General features: G+C 38.5%; 1 protein-coding gene across 1 annotated transcript in view; it reads left to right on the plus strand.

The window, feature by feature from the left end:
* The first annotated feature begins 331 nt into the window (after positions 1 to 331).
* LOC107688392 (GDNF family receptor alpha-2-like) overlaps positions 332 to 22257 on the plus strand; it is a 142842-nt gene continuing 120916 nt past the window's right edge. Inside the window, exons 1-3 of the mRNA XM_016486051.1 lie at positions 332 to 548; positions 2077 to 2320; positions 5041 to 5060. Of these exons, the coding sequence (XP_016341537.1) occupies positions 332 to 548; positions 2077 to 2320; positions 5041 to 5060 (481 nt within the window). The remainder of the gene's footprint in view (positions 549 to 2076; positions 2321 to 5040; positions 5061 to 22257) is intronic.

Consider the following 22257-nt stretch of genomic DNA (forward strand, 5'->3'; position numbering starts at 1 on the left):
CCCTCCTGGGCCTGTAAGTACTCGTCTGGTCTGACTGGCAGTGCTTATGCGGCCTGTGGGGAGGCTGCCTCCACCTTACACGCCATGGCGTTACTGCAGGTCCACCAGGCTCAAGCACTGAAGGACCTGCACAAGGGTGGTCATGATCCGGAAGTTCTAAAGGAACTCCGAACCACAACTGACCTCGCGCTCTGAGCGATGAAGGTCACAGCGAGTTCTCTGGGTCGTGCGATGTCCACGCTTGTGGTTCAGGAGCGCCATCTCTGGCTGTGTCTGGCCGACATGAGGGACGCCGACAAAGTGTGGTTCCTCAATGTCCCCATGTCCCAGAATGGCTGCTTCGATGACGCGGTTGAGAGCTTCGCCCAGCAGTTCTCGGCTGCACAGTAGCAGACTACTGCAGCCTCCAGCTAAGCAGTGCCGTGGAGCCGGTCACAGGGTAGCCGCCCCACCCATCCAGGCCCCCGCCGAACTTGGTGGTAAGTGCAAGAACAAGAGGCCCTGTGACGGGCGACCCAGAGATGGTTGGAGCCGCTCTTCAGGAGATGGTGAATGCACCACTCCCTCCCCCGGAGGAGGGCTGGGCAGATAATCTTTTGTTTTGTTTTGTTCCACCGCTGTTCTAAGGCTGTCTCCCTCCACCCTTAAAGTATATGTCGCTGCTATTTCCACTAACCACGACCCCGTGGAGGGGAGAACGGTGGGGAAGCAAGACCTGGTCATCAGGTTCCTTAAGGATGCGAGAAAGTTAAACCCTCCTCAACCTCCCTCTATACCTTCTCAGGACCTGTCTCTGGTGCTCAAAGCACTACAGCAGGTCCCATTTGAGCCTTTGCAGTCAGTCGAGCTAAAGTTTCTTTTAATGAAGACTCTGCTCCTGGTTGCATTGGCCTCCATCAAGAGGGTAGGGGATCTGCATGCATTTTCGGTCGACGAATCGTGCCTAGAGTTTGGGCCGGCTGACTCCTAGGTAACCCTGAGGCTCCGGCCCAGCTGTGTGCCCAAGGTTCCTACTACTCCCTTCAGGGATCACGTAGTGAACCTGCAAGCGCTGTCCCCAGAGGAGGCAGACCCAGCCCTAGCTTTGCATTGTCCTGTCCGCGCTTTAAGATCAGGACCTCAGAACAGCTCTTTGTTTGTTACGAGGGCTGGCAGAAGGGGAATGCCGTCTCCAAGCAGAGGATGGCCCACTGGATAGTGGATGACCTATCAGGAGGGAACGGAGACGTCAGGTCCCGTCGCCACAGCTGCTGTACCACCGCTGAGCGGCCAGGTTACCGGCTCGGCTCCTCAGCGAAAACCTGAATATGCGGTGCATCTGCTGCCTATTTGTTCTCGCGCTGCGATCAGCGGCAGCTGGATGCAATCATCGCATGCTAATGTGCATTGGCTCGCTTAGTTTACACTCTAAGTAGATTGGTCTCTCTGGCAAGATTCCCAATTCGTCGGTCACCGACGTGACGTCTCCGTTACCTCCTTCAGGGAACGAGGGTTACAATACATAACCGAGACGTTCCCTTCAAGGGAACTCCACACTGCATCCCCTAGGGGACATTTTGGGGAATTGCATCAGCATGCACCTCACGGCTCGGGTCCCGCTGTTGCTGAGGCACAGTGCAAGATCTGGTCGAGGGGATCACAGGTGGAGCTCGTTGGGAAGCGGGAGAAATGTTTGGATCTTTCTGCTTCTTCTGTCATGAGCCGCGGAATCTGGACGTGCTCTCTTTGGAGTCAGCCGATTCGGCGGACAGCAAGCTGCTGCTGTCATCCAGTCAAGACGAGGACGTGGATGTAGTTGGTGATGATGAGAAAAGTGTGAGTACTGAGTCATCCCAGCTCTCCAGCCCCACATGCGTGCTGCTAAGAGATTGGAGCTAGTTTGGGGGCGTGAGAAACAGAAGCCTGCTCGTAGTCGTCTAGATGAACGGTTTCTGTCGGGCCATGACCGTCCTTCCCCCAGGAGCCTTCCATTTCTTCAGTTCTTGAGAAATCATGGTTGAGACTGTATTCAGCTCAGCGTCACCGTTTTCAACATGCTGATTGTTGAATTTTTCAACTGATGGTTTTTCCTCTGAGGCTGTGGAGGAGCTGCACTGCACGACGGATCATGCTCTCCACGTCACCAAGCAAACCGCATCTGGCCGATGGCGGCAATGGTGGCTATGGAGCACCATCTGTGGTTAAATCTTGAGGACATCAGGAGGAAGGATAAGAACGTCCTTGATGCTCTGCTCTCACCTTCTGGGCTTTTTGGCACATTTGTTGAGGCGGTGGTCGAAAGGTTTAAGGAGGCGAGGGCGCAGTCTGCAGCCTTCAAGAGGTACATCCCTCGCCAAACTAGATCCTCTCCCAAAACCTCTGAGGGGGCTGGTCTGTCTCAGTCAGAGGATCGCAGACAGGACCGTAGCTGGACGTGGATGAGACCGGAAGCCAGACCCATAAAAATTTACAAATGTATGTGTAAAATGCTTACATTTATGATTAATGAATGGATGAATTACTGTAAAACTACTGCACACAAAATGAAACCTATTGAAAACATGAGTGGATAATGCAAAATACAGCATAGACATATAAATATTAGAGAACTTGCATGGCATAACAAAACAGACAAACAAACAAACAGTTGCTCAGTCCACTGGACATTCACAGGAGTAGCTGTAGGGAAACACTATTTTCTAATTTCTGGTTTTAAAACACCCTTGATATTTATTTGTGTTTCTGTCATAAATAACACTTAACCTATGGTGTAAAAATTCATGCCTATATTTGTGTTCACTGAGACGTCAACGCAGCTTGCTTGATTACATAAATTGCTACATGTGAGAACGGCCTGGAGGGAATGTCGGTCACACTTTATTTTAAGGTCCAGTTCTCACTATTAACTAACTATTTACTATGACTCACAGACTTTTGCCTCAAACTGTTAATTACTGCTTATTAATAGTTAGTAAGGTAGTTGTTAAGTTTAAGTATTGGGTAGGATCTAGAATATGGTCATACAGAATAAGACATTAATATGTGCTTTATTAGTACTAATAAATAGCTAATATGCTAGTAGTATGCATGCTAATAAGCAACTAGTAAATAGTGAGAATTGGTCCCTATACTAAAGTGTTACCGGAATGTCTGTTATTTCTGATAATACAACATGTAATAAATAAACATGTTAGAAATTAAGCTTATTTACCAGCTCATATTAGCACAGTAGATAGCAGGAAAATGATGATTGCCAAATGTAATGTAAAATGTCTCAATTGAAAGCTTATGTTAGTCCTCGTAAAATCAGGAAGCGGAAAATTGAATGAAGTGGGCAAAAGATAGTCCAGAGAGTGGTGAATCACTGTTCTGATTGCAGAAATGTCCTCAGGGACATGTCAATTTAAGATGGGATTTGCCCTGTTCAAGTCAAGTCAAGTCACCTTTATTTATATAGCGCTTTTAACAATACAGATTGTGTCAAAGCAACTGAACAGCATTAATTAGGAAAATAGTGTGTCAATAATGCAAAATGACAATAGTAAACACTAATTTTTCAGTTAAAGACAGTTCATCATTGAATTCAGTGATGTCAACATCCAGCTCAGTTTAAATAGTATCTGGTTACTGTTGATAAAGCGCTAATTGTCAGTGCAGGATGAGTCTGAGTCGCTGGTAGATTAGTATAAATTACTATAATCTTCCTCTGGGGAATGCAGCAGTACATTGTCTGCTCACAAAGCAACAGAGAGTGTAAAGAGCTTGGAGTTGTATGGATTTTTTTTTTTTTAAATAAGCAGGAAAGGGAATGTGTGTAAATAGCTGGCTCTTGAGTAAGGACTGAGTTACAATGATCTAGATCTCACAAAATAAACGGGTGGCAGACATTTTATATTGTTTTACTTTAGTATAAATAGCTATGAAAACCTTCATTTAAAAACATTTAGCTTTTGTACAGGCATTTGCAGTATTCCTAAAGTAACTTACCACCTTTCATTTTAGAAATAATATTTACTTTTTTCATATAATATAAAAATATCAGAAGTCCAAAATGTAAAATACAAAGTTGCAATTAAGAGAGAAAAAGTCATATTGTGAGATATAAACTATCACTGAAAAAAAAATGGGGTCGGTAAGATTTTTATTTAATTTTTTAAAATAAGTCTCTTTTGTTCACCAAGGTTGATCAAAAATACAGTAAATATTGTGAAATCCTATTACAATTTTAAAATGACACGTTACTATTTGAATATATTTAAGAATGGAATTTATTCCTGTGATGCAAAGCTGAATTTTCAGCATCTTTACTCCAGTTTTCAGTGTCACATGATCCTTCAGAAATCATTCTAATATGCTGATTTGGTGCTCAAGAAACATTTATTATTATTATTATTATTATTATCAATTTTGAAAACAGTCATGCTGCTTAATGTTTTTGTAGAAAATGTGATGCATTTGAAATGGAAATCTTTTGTAACATTATAAATGTATTTTACTGTCTTTTCTGATCAATTTAAAGCATACTTGCTAAATAAATGTATTAATTTCTTAAAAAATTAAATAAAATAACTTCTGAATGGTAGTATAAAGTCACAATAATGAGAAATAATATTGCCATTACAATATATATAAGTCAAGTTGTAAGATAGGACAGAAAACACACAAAAAAACAACTAAATATTTATTTATTTATTAAAGTGAAAACAGGCTTTTATAAATATGACACACTGTACCATCTTATATTTATTTTACCGTTATTAATATACTTTCACCAGCATATTTTGTGCTTTTTGGAATATTGTATGTATTAGTGTCTCAACAAGACATCTTGACTAGGTTAACCACTAAGCCTTTGTTAGTCAAGCCACAGCATGTAGCATTAGCTAGATCAGTACCAAACCAACCCAGACCAGCCTGGCAGAGGAACCATCTTCATCTGATCTACAGAAACAAAACATGGGAGTTTGATCTATTCCAGTGCAACTGAACTGCAGCGTGGAGGAACTGTTTCAACAACGCACAATGGCACAGTCCCACGATATTAATATCTTTTGCACACAGGAGCCTGAAAAAGTTCTTCGGTGAGTTAAAAAGAGACTGAAAAGCGAAATGTTCCTTGAGAGACTTTTCTAAACGCAGCACAGGTTGTCAAAAAGCACTTCAGTCAAGTCTATCCCCTCAAACATCTAAATACCATAATTTGTTCCTGTAACAACTTACGAGTGACTTGACACAGACACAAATCCTCATTCAGTTTCTTACTGCAGACTCAAAAAAGGCCGTCTTTTTATGCTGGGAATATCAAGTGTCTAAATGAAACACAGCTAAATGAAATTAGTTTTTATCAGAGCGATTAAATGTCTATGTCGTTTCATTTACCCTCCATTTACTCACTGGTTCCAGCCAACAATATATTTTGTCAAGTCCTCAATTTGCTGGTACTTGACATCTACAATGACATAGATTTTTGAGAGGCCTCATCTACATGAATTCAATAACGAATCTAATTGTCCAAGCTTTCAGGCGGGGATTGATTTGTCTGTTTCAGCAGTAATAACACAAGTAATTATCTCCACTTTTCGAAGCACCATCTCTCTGGCTGCTCCTGGATTCAAGCATAATTTATATTCAATATGATTCAAAGGTACTGGAGGAATTATGGTGGTTTGTAATTTTGAAAATAAGGAATTACAATGAAATGTCTGCTTTCAAGGAAATACTATGGGTCAACAGCTCCAACTGACGACATTTTTTACAATTCAGAATCTGCATGAATATTAATATGTATAGGGTCACATTGTCAGACTCTGTTCCATGTTTTGTCTGTGTCTTGCTCCCCAGGTGTTCCTTTCCCATGTTTAATTTGTCCCAGGTGTTCCCCATGATGGTTCATTGATCCCAGGTGTGTCTCGTCATCCCCTCCTCCTGTGTGTATGTAAAGTGTTCCCAGTCCCTAGTTCTCTGTCCGCTGTTGAACGTCTTCGTGTGAACGTCTTCCTGTGTTCGTCTCCCTTGGTTCCTTGGTGGTAATAAAGTCCTGTTAAACGTATTCTCCAGCGTCTCCTCGTTCCTCGTGTGTGTGCATCGTGACACACATCTCCTTATACACTGAATAAAATATTACATACAATATAAAAGTGTGAGAAATGGAAGTCATATTAATTTTCTTTTATCTTAGTATTACAGTTAAGTGAACATCATAGGAGAGAATTTTAAATAATTTCACTACTTTGGTTTGAGGGGTGATATGTACTCTGGGTATTTATTATAAAATGAATACCATTTTTGGTTATTTTCTTTGAGGATTGCATTCGATCCAGTTAAATGTTCTACATAAATACAGTTTAAAACCCTAGTTTTATGTGATTTTATTTTCTAGTAATAAACATTCAATTAAGAGCAATGAACAACAAAAACAGGGTACCAAGGTTGACATTTTTGTAAAACTTTCCATTTTCAAAATGAAAAAAATATCCACACTTTTCATAATTTGAAAGAAAAAATTATTTGTTTGATATTTTTTTCATAAAGAATTAACAGTAACTCGATGAATGCATGCAACGCTATAATTCAGAGTTATTTTAGTATCATTGATATAATATTATAGTTTTTATTAATATTTTGAATCTTTTTTTATATTTTCCATTTTTATTTTAATTTTGTTGTAATTTTAGTTTGTAATTTCAGTTTTACTTTTAGTTAGCTATAATCACCCCAGTATAATTTTATTAAATAATTTGTGTCATTTGAGGAAATGGGATGAGACTATTTGACTATTTGAACAAACTGACTAAGTCAGTCTGAGACACGGTACGATACATCACAGCTGTGAGAATGCAAACATTTTGCTTGTTCCTCCGCTGGAGGGAAAATAAGAGCATCCTCTTTCATGTATGGCTCCCAACAGTGATTCCTCTGTTAACAATCAGTGATCAAAAACACCTGACATCGAGCTGATGGAACTTCTGAAATCTCATTTTGACACATAAGAAAAACATTTCAGCAGGCCAGCTCTCTCTTCCATATCTTATTTTTGTCAGCTCTGGTTGATGTTGTTTACTCTCAAGGCTGCGTTTTGACTGTGACATCCGAAATAAGCTGCATCCCCAGTCTGCTGGCGTTACTTGTTGCTGATAAAGCCGGCATGGTGAGAACTGTAATTCAAAGAGGTGTGTGAAGATGACGTAAAACACATTCAGGGAATGGAGTCTCTTCCAAGCCTCCCTGCAGGCAGATAAGTAAAAGGAAAGAGAGGAAGCAGTTGGCTGCAACAAATACACAAAAATGGTCACCTGCAATTGTCTCAAATGACTAATTTAGGTGTCATTATCTCATACTGCTGTGAAAAAACCAGCATACACCACTGTTCAAAAGTTTGTGGTCGGTAGGATTTTTTAAAAATGTTTTTGAAAGAAGAAAATCAGAAAACAGTGATTTTGAAATTTTACAATTGAAAATAACTTTTAAAATGTAAACTGTTCCTGTGATGTAAAACTGAAATTTCAGCATTATTACTCCAGTTTTCAGTGTCACATGACCTTCGGAAATCATTCTAATTTATTATTATTATTATCAATGTTGAAATATGTTGTATTGCTTAATATTTCATGGAAACTGTGATAAGAAATTATAATACAATTATGCCAAACATTTTAATATGGTTTAATAAGGTTCAAGTTCAATAAGACTTGATTCTACATTATAATATCATGACAGTTTTATCACAACTTAATTTTAATTCACAAATTAAAAACATACTTATCCTTCAGAAATCATTCAGTATGATTTTCCCCATCATTTATTAATGAATAGAATTTTGAAAAGAACAGCATGTATTTGAAATAGAAATAGTTTTGTAGAATTATTCTTATTATAACTACACTTCTGAACGGTAGAAATAGAATTATAAAAGATTATGCCAAACTTTCTAATAATGTTTATTTTTACATTATGATATCATGATAGTTGTACCCCACCCCCTAAAATAGAAAAATTAAGAAAATAATAACATGCTTATCATAGAATATATTAAATAAATAAGATTAAAAAAAAGTTAGTGTCATGCCATTGACCCAGAAACGCCAGTGCTAAATGGAAAGTTAGTATAGCAAACTAAATACAAACAAGAGAAAAGGTAATCAAACTCTACAGCATTTCGGTCCAAATTCAATTAAATGTCTCTCAGGAGGAGACCAAATAACATAAACAACCTAATAATTTCTGGCCTTTTAGGAAAGGTTAATGCAAACACAAATGCATCAACACTGACTTGAACGTCAAAGCACTGCGAAACATAATCGCAAACGGAATGTTACCTATATCTGCATCGTTTCAAACTAATGCAAGAAGCGATCACAAAACAATGAATCTCAATGCACAGCAACGACACTGAGTGAGATCTAATAATCATCTCTCTCTTGGTGCACATCTCTATCACAGCAGGATTATGCACTTGGAAGCAGGCAAAAAATCATTACAGCAGCCCACTTGAATTTAATCATGCACACTACAGCATAAACAGCTTGCATTTCTCATTAACCTGAGGTGCATCTCTAATCAGAGGAATACTTAAACAAGGCCACAAGTTAGAGGTGCAGCACTGATGCATATTCAAATGGTGTAAAATGTTAATATGAAGGCCCATCATACTGCAATCTACAGCACAAGGGTCACAACATTTACCCCACTGACATTTTTTAAGAGAAAAAAAAATGTTTTTTCCAACAGTGTTTCTCTGGCTGTAAATACTTCTGTTACGAGTTTCTTTTTAAAGGCATGCATCTCCCAAATATCATTCAATGTCACAAGTAGTGGAAAGATTTTCATAATTCAGCTGCAAAATTTCTAAGGCCCCCAAAGAACAAACTGATTACATGCAATGTCAAAAATCACATTGAGCATGTGCTTCAGTAACATGGTGTCAAAAAGACTGGATGGTCTGGACTGCAGTCACCTTCTAAGATGATTAAAATATCAATTAAGCATGACATCTACACCAGGGACAGTGGAGGAAAAGGTTATCGGATATAGTACTGCAACTTCAACAGGTTGTGTAGTATTTTTAAATGTTGGTTTCAATGTATCCCGCCTCATTAAAACTCATTTGTTGACATATTTCCTTTAGAAACAGGAAATGGATGCAGGACACATTGAATGGCTCATCCCTTTTTTTTTTTTTTAATTGCCAGTAAGCTTTAGTTGTGTCACAGTCATGAACTTTTGCTTTATAGTCAGTTGCAGTTGGAATTGGGGGCGGGGAATTCTATTTCAAGAGAGAATCTGATTGGACAGAAATCAGACTAATACAGGATGAGTCATAAAAGGATTGCAAAGGTTTCCGAAAATTTCCCCAAAATTCTGGAAAGTTTCCAAAAATTCCAGAAGGTTTCTGGAAATTTACCGGAATTTTCCCACCCGTTTGCAACCCTAGTCATCATTATTTTTTATCTGTTATTCTGCAAGATATTTTACATTTTAAATGCATATCTGCTAAAACTCAAATTCTGTACAGAGTAAATCACCAAGGTGAGTGGTGATGCACAGCAATTCATTTTAATATTTGGTTACTTTTTTTCGAGTTATGCCTTGGATTTTATTTTAGGCCTTGGGCATCGTGTTATTCATCATTAAACCATCTTGCCTTTAAAACCATTAGTGGAACAGTACAAAACGAAATCCTTGTCATACAGCATCTCTGTACATGTCTTTTATCTCTAAAGTGTCTCAACAGCTGAAAAACGATCCTTATGCTACCGACTGGTTGCACTTCCCCGGTACTAACAATTAAAACAATTCACACAACCATAAAGTGCAGCCCATTTCAGACAGCACAGTTGCTAGGTAACATCTCTGTCCATCCAGAAAGACAAAAGGACATATAAATGTATGAGACATTCTGGAATGTGACAATTGCAGATAGATTTTTTTCCTGCCACATAAGCTACATACCGCCATATTGTTTCTTAGTAAGAAACAATATGGCTATTCACATGTTTACATGTCAAATGTAAACCTCTTGATCTGTTATTATCATTCATGTCTTTACATACACATCCATCAAACCTGGCTGGGCTCCCAAAGCACTTAGTAGAAGATTAGTATCATGTAAATTGCACATAATCTCTACAGAATTCCTCCCAAAAGCATCAATATCGTCTCTAGGTTACGTATGCAACCATGGTTCCCCGAGGGAACGAGACGCTGCGTCGAGATTCGCTTTGGGAACGCCCTTGCGTGACCGCATTCTGAAGCACGTGTCAAATCAGTCCAATGGAGCAGCGAGACGTCACAAGCGAGGTGACGTAAGCACCAGAAAGCATAAAAGCGCATCCGGCAGAGCACAAACGCCCCATATCCCTTCTCATTCAGCCCCACGATATTAGAATAATTAGACACTGTGGGGCTATATATACGGGAAGAATACGGCTTTTCCCACGATCCTGACACCTCAGCATGGAGATCGGGAAAAAACGGAAGGCCCCGTCGTGAAGGCTGTGACCTCGCTTTCAGGAAACGCTCGTCTAATTTGCTCTTAGGACGAGCGTCCTGTTTCTCGGCTGGCCAATCGATATTTAATTTGGCTACAGCACAAGTCACAACCTCCACGAGCTCCTCATATGCGAGGGACTGTGGTGGCGAGTCCACAGTCTACTCTGTCTCGACACTCATCACATCCACCTCCTCGGAGGAAGATAGATGAAGCGTCTGGCTCTCTCTGTCACCTCGCTCGTGACGTCTCGCTGCTCCATTGGACTTATTTGACACGTGCTTCAGAACGCGGTCACGCAAGGGCGTTCCCAAAGCGAATCTCGACGCAGCTCGAGTTCCTGAAGGGGAACCAAGGAGCGTGTACAAACGTTGTAAATTAACGAGCGCGGCACACCAATTATAAGTCCATTATGTGCAACTTGATAGATCTTTCTCAATACTTTCACAGTTAATCAGAAACAAAAGCACATTGTTGATCATTGCAAAGTCAATGAACACTTTATCTTAGAGTAAATGTGTAAAAAATAACCTCTGAAATTCTCACTTTTCCACTTTTCCTTCATCTTCTTTTTCCTCCAATCGCCTGTTCAAGTCACATCTGGATCATGGAGGCCATATATTGTATGATGCAATCACAAGTAGCTATTGCACAGCACTTGACTCCAAACCAGAAATTCACATATTATATATTAGGCCTATTCAATTTACATTATTCATTGAATTATTAAAATATACCTTAATAACGAGTAATCAATGTGCAAGTATTGGAAAAGGGAGCTGATCCAATTTAAAATAATGTACAACAGCAGTAAACTATACAACCATGTACTCACCTGATCTCATCCGATCTCAGTGCAATAGCTAGAACCAGGAAGTATGACAATATTAGCCTGGTTCTGTCAACACTGCACTGGCTCCCTATTAAATATCATAAAATTTTAAAAAAAATGCTAATTACTTATAGAGCCCTGAATGGTTTAGCTCCTCAGTACTTGAGCGAGCTCATATCGCATTATAGGATCCTTTTCCTACTTAGCGCCCAAACTCTGGAACAATCTACCTAGCCTTGTTGAGGAGGCAGACACACGATGTCAGTTTAAATCTAGACTTAAGACCTGGCATACACCTGGCATACACATAACACACAATCCCTTTTCTATAATTCAAATCCGTTAAAGGATTGTTAGGCTGCATTCATTAGGTCAGCCGGAACTGGGAACACTTCCCATAACACCCGATGTACTCATTACATCGTAAGAAGAATGGCATCTACACTAATATTAGTCTCTTTCATTCTTATTCCGAGGTCACCGTAGCCACCCAGATCCAGTCCGTATCCAGATCAGATGGTCACTGCAGTCACCCAGATCCAGTCCATATCCAGACCAGATGGTGGATCAGAACCTAGAGACGACCTCTAAAGCCCTGAATGTCACCGGAGACCATGTCAACTTGATGCGCTCCAGAGACAGATCCCCTGCGAAGACCTCATGACCTAGACGGTCATCGGCACAAGACCACGGGAACCAGACAAGTCCTCTGCACAATCTGACCTGTGTTGCGGCCTGGAATTAAACCACGCCATGCTGGTTTCATCTGGCCAGAGGAGAACTGCCCCCCCCCGACTAAGCCTGGTTTCTCCCAAAGTTTTTTTCTCCATTTCTGTCACCGATGGAGTTTTGTTTCCTTGCCACTGTCACCTTTGGCTTGCTTAGTTGGGGACACTTCATGTTTGGCAATATTTTCAACTTGATTGCACAGACACTATTTGAAGAGAACTGAACTGAGCTGGATGATGACATCACTAAATCAACAATGAACTGACTTTAACTGAAAAAATGACGGTTTACTATTGTCCTCCTATATTATCGACTCACTATTTTCCTGTTTAACACTGTAAAGTTGCTTTGACCCAATCTGTATTGTATAAAGCGCTATATAAATAAAGGGGACTTGACTTGACTCAGAAGTTAAGCTAGGTTTGGCTCGGTTAGTACTCGGACCTGTGAATTCCAGGTGCTGTATGCTAAAGCCTTGTGATGGACTGGCCAGCCATCCAGGATGTTACCCTGCCTACGGGTCGAGATGCTGTGAAAAACTCCAGCATCCCCGTGACCCTGCATAGGACAAGCGGATTGGAGAATGGTTGGATGGATGGCAGTAATGACACCCCAGAGGCTTCAGACTTTACCAATGTAAAGGATAAGTTTGCTGTTTTTCAACCAGCCTTGTACTGTTACAATGTCAGTAGAATATGTAAATTAATAATGAGTGCTCCTTCTTCATGTTAAGGTATAGATTTACTGCTGCTTGCTGAAATTTTGCAGGTAAAATCCAGTCATTTCAATAGGAATCCGCAAATCTGGGAGTTTCGCAACAGGGCGAAAAAGGTTCAATGTTCAAGTCAGTCACGTGAAATTGCCGCACTGACCAACAGAAAGCGGATTCATTTGAGAGTGACTTTTGTGTAAGCTAGGCTATTGACAATGGACCTTTATTGCCTGTGAAATTTCTCTGAAATACGGCTAATGTTACTGCACCTTTAACTACACCCAGCTACTAGGGTGACGCATCCTCTTTTTTCCCAATCCTGGCCGGGATTTAAAAATTGCCTAAACTTTCCAGGCATTGGCTTTGTTTTCCTATTGTTTTCACACTTGCTGAATTTAATGACTGAGAAGTAGTTTGATTAATAGCATTTACAGTAGGAAATGCACACAATTGACCAATTGTGGCATACGAGAAGGTGGGATCTACAAATAACAGATTTCCCTACCAGACCCTAGCAGATTTCCTGGTTTATTTGTCAGCAAAAGTCTGCCGGATGGGGCTTTTGTTAAAACATTCACATTTTTTGTATTCCTGTCCGCAGACATTCGGATCAACAAAGGGGTGTTGGTAAAATCAAAAGTGCATTATGGGTGTATGTGGCAAGTTTTTATCTGTTTTCTCTAGTCATGTAGCATCAATTTCAAAACTTTTTTCTGAGTTTCTACTGCATAGACAGCCACGTTTTATCAAAAGCCCATTTCATCAGCAGTGAACTCCCCCATTAAGTAAACATGCTACGTTAACATTATGCCTCTGATATGGTGCAGTAAGACAGAGAGAGGGAACTGTAAAGGAGGTGAAAGATCGAACAGACTGGGACAGTGAGGCCCAAGAGACCCCTCTAATTACAGTGGAGAACAGCTAAGTTGACGCAATGCAAATGTCCTTCAGACAATTATGTGCTGCCGACGCTAGCATTCTCGAATCTTTCCTGACACTCATCATCATTCTAACTTCTCACCACATAATTAGAAATGAGCAGCCCTGGAGTCGAAAGCAGCCAGGCTAACGCGTTTACTGTTATCCTGGCTCAGTTGCCCCCTTGTAGTCTACTTCATCAGACCACCATGCGTTCAACGGGCAGACACTGTAAATGGAAAATGAGCTCCACTATTGACCTTCCTCATTTAATATAGCTCACAGAAAAGACAAAGCGGATGCATTTTAATTACCCTGCCCTCTGATTACACATCATCATCTTGGGCAGCTGTTGTTGCAACATGATGGAGTTACAGGCTTATACAGTTTGTTGGAGCATCACAAATGTGGTATCAAGAAGCAATGTGTGATTTGGTTGCAAATTATGTTATGAGGGACAGGAAAATGATTAAGCCACATCTTGACATTGGTGACATTTAAATTCCAGTTTCTCAGCAAAATCTTATCTGGAGAAAATTGAAAGTTCACTGCTGTACTTTGGTAAATATTGTCGTCGAATGCGCTGATAATGCCTCATAATGTAATGGCCATATTAAAAAGACTTGTAATTTTAATTAGCCCTGGATGTTCCTCGTGGCTATGGAAACAAATTTTCCTCAGGCATGCCTCTGTACATAAACTGAAGGAGTATGAAAATATGTAGCTTATTATTATGAAATAATACAGTGCTAATCGAAGGCTGTTGTCTTCTAAAAGGCATTGTGGGATTAATGGACTCAGATCATTTTAATGAATGATATGTGCAGATCAAAATCTTTGCTGTACTTTGAAAATGTGTGTCAGTTTTGAAAATTGAGGAAAACAGCATGAGCATATATAACAGTTTCCTATCAGATTCGGTAAAAGTAATATAAGTCTTCTCAATGGATCATTTTCCCATTTCAAGGATTGGATGCAGAAGTAAACAATAGCAGCTGCTGCATAGAGGTACAATGGGAGATCATTGCAGATATTAGTGCAGTGATGTCTTTTGTTTCAACAGCAAAAAAAAAAAGAAAAAAAAGAAGAAGTCCTTGTTTCCACAACTTAACAAAAGAAGAAAAATAGAGAAATTGACTGTGACAGTCAGAAGAGTGGAAGGTGCTGTATTTACTGTCACTATCTTTGTCAGCTGTATGTACAATATAGTTGAAGGTTATGAAACCACAGTCCAAAATTTATTAAATATATACAATTTTGTCCTTATGACAATGCAATTAAGCATTTTTTCCCTTACCCGATTATTCAATGTGTCATTATACACAATCATCTCTCAAACAAAAAAAACGGCAGTATCAAACTACTAAAACTAGCAAATTACTAAAATTATAATTATATTTATAATTGTAATTATAATTATAAAGCTAATTAGAAATATATAAAAACAAAAAAACAAAACTAATAAAAATTACAAAAGCACATAACACAACGTTAGACATTGTAGAAAAGACTGATAAAAAAAAGTTTTTTTTCTGTTGTTGTCTCTTTTTTATTTACACACTTGTGCCATTGAACTGTTGTATAAACACAATATCACACTTGTAGCCATGCAATATGGCTGTATATCAGCACGCTGTGATTACCTACAGCCTAATTATACATATATATATGTATATACAGTGTATATATATATATATTTATATATTATAGTACTGAGTAAAACATAATTATTACAGTACTTGCCTAGCTTCACAGAAATTACTTCATACATCACATCATGTCATGGAAACCTTAAACACTAAATATAATTTAGAATCTACATCTATAAAGTAACATTAAGGAAATGTAAGTGTTGTCATCTGATCTGCACTTTGGAAAGTGACATGTACCGAAAACTTACATAGCAAGTGTGCCGTACTGACACAGGCGCACTGCACTGAGGAGAAAGAGTGTTCCCAGAATGACTGTAGAGGTCATAATTATAATTACCGTTCTCCTGATCCACTGCTTTTCAACAGGCCTGGCATGTCAACGCTGCTTTCACTGTGAAAGCGGATTGAGGTAAATGGACCCTGGGAATCAAAAAATGGCCTCTGCTTAAAAAGAACACCTTAATAATGCTATCAGAATGACTGGCTGAAAACTTTTCAAACCGAAGTCAGATCAAAGAGTTTGAGAAAACGCTCCCGAATCACTGGGGTCGGGAACTAAGAGAACGGAGGATTTATTTTAAAGACCTGCTGTAAACTGGGGATGAAAAGCACAGCGTGTAAGAGGAAGTAGATCTTTTGAAGCTGGGCCCAGTGGTGGAGTCTGTTCCCTCACGTGTGCGGCTATGTTGATTTTCAAGCTTGTCCGAGACACATCTGCAGATTTCAGGTGGTGATTCCTAACCGGAAATCTGAGTATAAGTGTCTATCAGACACTTTAAGGCTTCCAACAAAGAACTCACCTTTTGTTTTCATCCCCTCTCCCTTTATTTCTATTCTAAGATGGCTAAAAATCATAGAAAGGAAGGGTTTTGTGTCCCTGTGGTAGGTTTGCCTGCAGTTACGCTTTTAAGTATGAAAACGTGCTGACGTGCGCGGCCCCCCTCTAGGAGAGAAACTACATTACTGATATCAGACCCTTTGAAGCACTTTCTCTCCCTGCAGCTTTGACTTCATTTCTAATTTCAAACATTTGATGGTAACACTGAAGCGAACCAGGTGCAAACAACTGCCATGCCATGTGACTTTTTTCCCCACCCATTCGCTGTGTGTGCACATGTTCTTGCTACAGGGCTTCTGAGAAATAATTCAGCATCTGCCGTGAGACGTGAGTGTGTATAAACTGCAAAGTGCAAAGACGAACCCTCTGGCCGTATCTTTTGTGCCTCTTTAGTTCCGCTTTGGCTATCGTTTCAAAGGAAGTTCAGCAGGGGTGTGCAATTATGCCCCAAGGCAATCAGGCACTTATCTTTTTGCTAGATGCTCTCTTACACTAATTGTGACTCAGCTAGTTGATGCACAATAACACTGAGCGCTGCTTGAGGAACTCGGCTTCGATGTTATATAATGTTTGAAAGTGCAATTCTTCTCGTTTTGCATTTATATATACACTGCCGTTCAAAAGTTTGGGTTTGGTAATTGAGACCAGCCACCCGGACAGCTGCTGCAACAATCGGTTTGCATAACCAAAGAATTTCTGCACAAACTGTCAGAAACCGTCTCAGGGAAGTTCATCTGCATGCTCGTTGTCCTCATCGGGGTTCGACCTGACTGCAGTTCGTCGTCGTAACCGAATTGAGTGGGCAAATGCTCACATTCGATGGCGTCTGGCACTTTGGAGAGGTGTTCTCTTCACGGATGAATCCCGGTTTTCACTGTACAGGGCAGATGGCAGACAGCGTGTATGGCGTCGTGTGGGTGAGCGGTTTGCTGATGTCAACGGATCAGTGGATCGAGTGGCCCATGGTGGCGGTGGGGTTATGGTATGGGCAGGCGTATGTTATGGACAACGAACACATTGAGAGAAATAGGCCTTTTGTGTACATAGAAAAAGTCTTAGATCTTTGAGTTCAGCTCATGAAAAATGGGGCCAAAAACAAAAGTGTTGCGTTTATAATTTTGTTCAGTGTATACACATATAATATAAAGTAACTTTTCTATTTTAATATATTTTGAAATGTAATTCATATGGAAGCCCCTTTCCACCACTGAATAAAAAATAAAAAGGTAATTGCGACTTTTTATCTCGCAATTCTGATTTTCTTTTCTCACAATTCTAACTTTTTTCATCAAAATTATGTGATATAAAGATGCGATTATGTGTTATAAAGTCAGAATTGCGAGATATAAACTCGCAGTTGCGAAAAAAGTCAGATTTGCAAGATATATACTCACAATTGCAAGAAAAAAAAACGTTATTTCTCAGAATTGCGAGTTTATATCCCACAATTCTTTATTTGAAAAATAAATAGTTTTGTTACATTATAAATGTTTTACTGTCGTATTTAATTAAATTAATGCATCTTTGCTGAATAAAAGTATTAATTTCTAAGTAAAATAATAATAATAACAATAATAATAAAAAACTTACTGACCCCAAACTTTTGAACAGTAGTGCAAAGAGACACAAATAGTCTGTGAATCTGAATTAGCCTAAACTATTAGCATTGTAGGTTCTTTCCAGACTGGTAAAAGAGTAAGATTGACAGATCTTATGTAAGTTTCATTACCCTCACAATGACTGCTGCATGCTGCTCTTTCAAGTTAGTGGATGGAGATCAGTTGAACTCAGAAGTCACCCTGAGGCTTTTTGTTTGAAAACACAAGGCCAGAATCACATCAGAAGTAAATGAAGGGTTTGTGGAAAAGCATTTGTTCTGTTGCTACTGACAGGCCCCAAATTGCAGCAATTACAGCTATACAACAGTTGGTTCCGCTTCTCAAATCTGATTGGCTGAGCTGCGTTCCAAGAGTGATAATATAGAGTGTAACAGCACTGAGATGATTCACAGTTTGTATTGTGTGCTTAAATAACAATTTTAAATCTTTCTAAATATCTTGTTTTGTGTTTCTCAGAAGAAAGAAGGGTTTCAGACCTCCGTGAAGTTGGCACCCCATAAACAGAAATAATAACCAAAACTATGCCATTCGTTTGTGCTATGTTTTTGCTGATTTGTGCCGCAAAAACAAACGTTTGTGCTGGTTTGGTGTTCGAGATATTAAACAATATTTTTTGACAGTGTGACATCACTTTCCACCCCATTTTGCCCAAATCGGCACAGTTCGTTTGTGCTCAATTTGTGCCAGTTTGTGCCGTTAAAACAAACACTATCTATATTCCTGCCTTAGATATAACCAAAATAGTTTCGGGAGCTGTGACGTCACTCTCCACCCCAGTTCGTCTAAATCGCACAAAACTGGTGTCATTTGTTTGTGCTCGATATGTGCCAGTTTGTGCCATTTAAATTTACATTGTATATATTTCCCATCCTCAGAAATAACAAACACAAAACGGGGCAGTGACGTCACTCTCCACCCCATGCCGTCCAAACCCCTCCAAGCCGGTAGTCTCTTGCCCTAATGCTGTCTTTTATTAGAACAGACATGTAGGTAACGTTAACTGGGATAGAGTGTGGACTTTACCTCAGAAATTCTTTAAGTAGGCCTACAATAAAATCAAAGAAGTGTCTTATAAAATGTTACATCGATGCTATCCTACAAAGTGTTTTCTACAAAGGTTTATTTCTGATGACTTTGATGTAAATTGTGATCCTTCTGTGATCACCAAACTGAAGATTTGTCTCATCTTTTTTGGTATTGTGAGTATACTAAGAATCTCTGGAAAAACATATTGAGTGTTTTTTTGTGGTATAATTCCTGAAATCTCTTTGAAATATGAAAATGTTATTCTAGGATATACACATGAAAGTGAACAGTCAGATGTTTTTTTATTTACTCAACCTTATTTTGTTCCTGGCTAAATATTTTATATAGGCCTAAATGTACATTTTGTAAGCGAAAGCCTTTCTTTAGAATTTTTCTTGAAGATTTAAAACTCTGTGTATGATTTCTGACTCTTCTAATAAGAAAGCTGTAAAAACTGTGAATTTATTCAAAAGGTAAATTATTGTCTTGCTCCCTGGCATATGCTATACTGTCATTCTGTTACATGTTATAAATAAAATTTATATATAAAAAAAAAACTAAAAAAAAAACTTCCAAGCCGGTGCCGTTCGTTTGTGCCGTTAAAAGAAACCCTGTAAGTTAACCATGACAGCTTCTTAAATAATGTCCACTCTCAACACCATTTAGCGCGGCCGCGGAGCTTAAAACAAATAAAATTGTTTGTGCTGCCTTACAATTTTCAGTTTAGTAAACTCAAATATCCAAGTTTTTTACAAACTTCATATTTCAAGTTGACTAAGCTTAAATTTCAAGGCAGCAACACCGAACATCGTGAATATATACTATTCCTCCTAGAAATAACAAATTTGGGGCAGTTTAAGAAAACAAAAAAGGACATCAGATAGCCTTAAGCTACTAAATGTGTGCATGTCAGGGCAATTTAAGAGGTCATTAAAAAAGCCTAAAAGAAATTGATAGATACATATCAAAGAGGTAAAACTTTTTATTAATATTTTGCAATCAAAAACACACACGAGCGTGTGGTATGACATTTTTAACACATTAGAAGTTATGAATGATATTCAAGTCAATGTAGGCCTGCATTTCATTATATTTAATTAAAATATATATTTTTAAACAAACACACCTTGGCTGTTCTTGCTTCACGCATATTCCTCAAAAATAAAATAAAGCTGAGCAATGTCATGTGGTAATGTTTATGCTCGGAATATTTCATTATCTGCAATATGCATAATGCAGTACACATTAAAACAAACACTTTACAAATGATACACAATATTACGTGATTAAACAGTCCTTGTTGATGTTGTAAAGTCTGGCTACTTGCTTTGAATTACGTTGGCTACTATAAAAAAAATAATAATGATACTGTACAAAAGTAACTTTGTTACAGAGCTTGCTTTAACAGATACAATTAGTTTTGTTGATATAAATTAATGCATTTAGGTCGATTCAGCGATGTTTGTTATTGGATAAACCAGTTAATTTAGTCCTGTGTTGCATTTTTGTAACAAATGAGGTTAAATAGTTAAGCAACAAACAACAACACAGACATAGTTATATGTGAAGGTGACATTAAGTTGCAATAGCCTGTTCCGAGAAAATTTCAAACATTGTTATACACACAATGAACATTTTGGATTTGGAGCTTGATGAGGGCACTGGCAATAAAACTTTGAAAAACATTGTAACAAACCAGCAGATTGGCAAACGATGGAAGACAGGAATTTTGACAGCTTGCGTGACATCACTTTTCCTCCAGATATTTGTAATGTCTTACGGAGGAGAAATAAATACAATGCTTAACGGCACAAACGAAGGGAACCGATCAATTTGGTGTGGAGAGTGCCCCGAATTAGCATATATTTGTTATTATATTGTTATTATAAATACAGTGTTCAATATTCTAACAGCATAAATCAAGCACAAACGAATTAGAACGATTTAGACTCACTGTTAAAAAAAACGGATATTTGAGTTGAATAAATTTTAAGGCAGCACAAAGACTAAATTTTTTTTTAAAGGGGTCATATGATGCGATTTCAAGTTTTCCTTTCTCTTTGGATTGTTACAAGCTGATTGTGCATAGATAAGATCCCTGAAGTTGCAAAGACTAAAGTCTCAAAACCAAAGAGATATTCTTTATCAAAGTTAAGACTGCCACGACCCCCTAAAACGGCTCGTTCTAACACGTCCCCACATATCTACATCACTATGTGGAAATATTTGCGTAATGCCTCCCAAATGTGCACGCAAAGAAAGAAGGCGTGGTTTCAGTAACCGCAGTTAGTGTTGAAGCAGCCATGTCAGAGAGACGCTGTGTGTTTCTAGGCGAAAGCAAAAGCACTTTATTTGGCCTTCCGAAAGTAGATGCATTTAGGAATCTTTAAGATTACTTACAACAGAACAATAATGATCTTTAAAAAAAGCATCATATGACCCCTTTAACTCTGCGGCCGCACTAAATGGGGTGGAGAGTGAACGTTATATTTAGGAAGCGGTCATCGTTACAGGGTTTCTTTTAATGGCACAAACTGGCACAAATCGAGCACAAACGAACGACATCGGTTTGGAGGGGTTTGGACGGCATGGGGTGGAGTGTGACGTCACTTCCTCGTTATGTGTTTGTTATTTCTAAGAAGGGGAAATATATACGATGTTAATTTTAACGGTACAAATCAGCACAAATCGAGAACAAACGAATGACACCAGTTTTGTGAGATTCGTTTTTGCGGCACAAATCAGCACAAATGAATGGCATAGTTTTGGTGATTATTTCTTTTTATGGGGTGCCAACTTCACGGAGGTGTCATACCGGTTTGGAATGACATAAGGCACAGTAAATGATGACAAAATGTAATTTTTGGGTGAACTATCCTTTTAAAACTATATAACCTTTAAACTCTTTTTGGGTTTTTTTTTTACAAAAACTTTCAAATAATTTTTATTTATTATTTATTTATTTATTTATTTTTTACAAAAACTTTCAAATATGATGTTTTCTAAGAAAACATTCATTTTATAGATAGTGGTGCTCACTATAATTACTTCACAGGATTACAGGATTAGTGGTTTGTAGTGGTTGAGCAATGGTTCTAGGTAGTCTCAGCAAACTTCCAAGGGAGATAAAATAGTATATATTATTTTATATAATATATATATACAGTGGGTACGGAAAGTATTCAGACCCCCTTAAATTTTTCAGTCTTTGTTATATCCCAACCATGAATATTCTGTCATCATTTACTCTCATGTCGTTCCAAACTTTTTCTTATACAGAAAGGCTTTTGTTCATCTTCAGAACACAAATGACGATATTTTCAATGAAATCTGATAGATTTCTCTCCCTCAGTTGACAGTCTATGCAACTAACACTTTGACGTATCAAAAATGTATAAAGAGATAAAAAAATATTTTTAATATAATAAATTAATATTAACATATTTTATAGTAATATTAATCATCT

The sequence above is a fragment of the Sinocyclocheilus anshuiensis genome, unplaced genomic scaffold (assembly GCF_001515605.1).
Source record: "Sinocyclocheilus anshuiensis isolate Anshui unplaced genomic scaffold, SAMN03320099.WGS_v1.1 scaffold205, whole genome shotgun sequence".
NCBI classification, from domain to species: Eukaryota; Metazoa; Chordata; class Actinopteri; order Cypriniformes; family Cyprinidae; genus Sinocyclocheilus; species Sinocyclocheilus anshuiensis.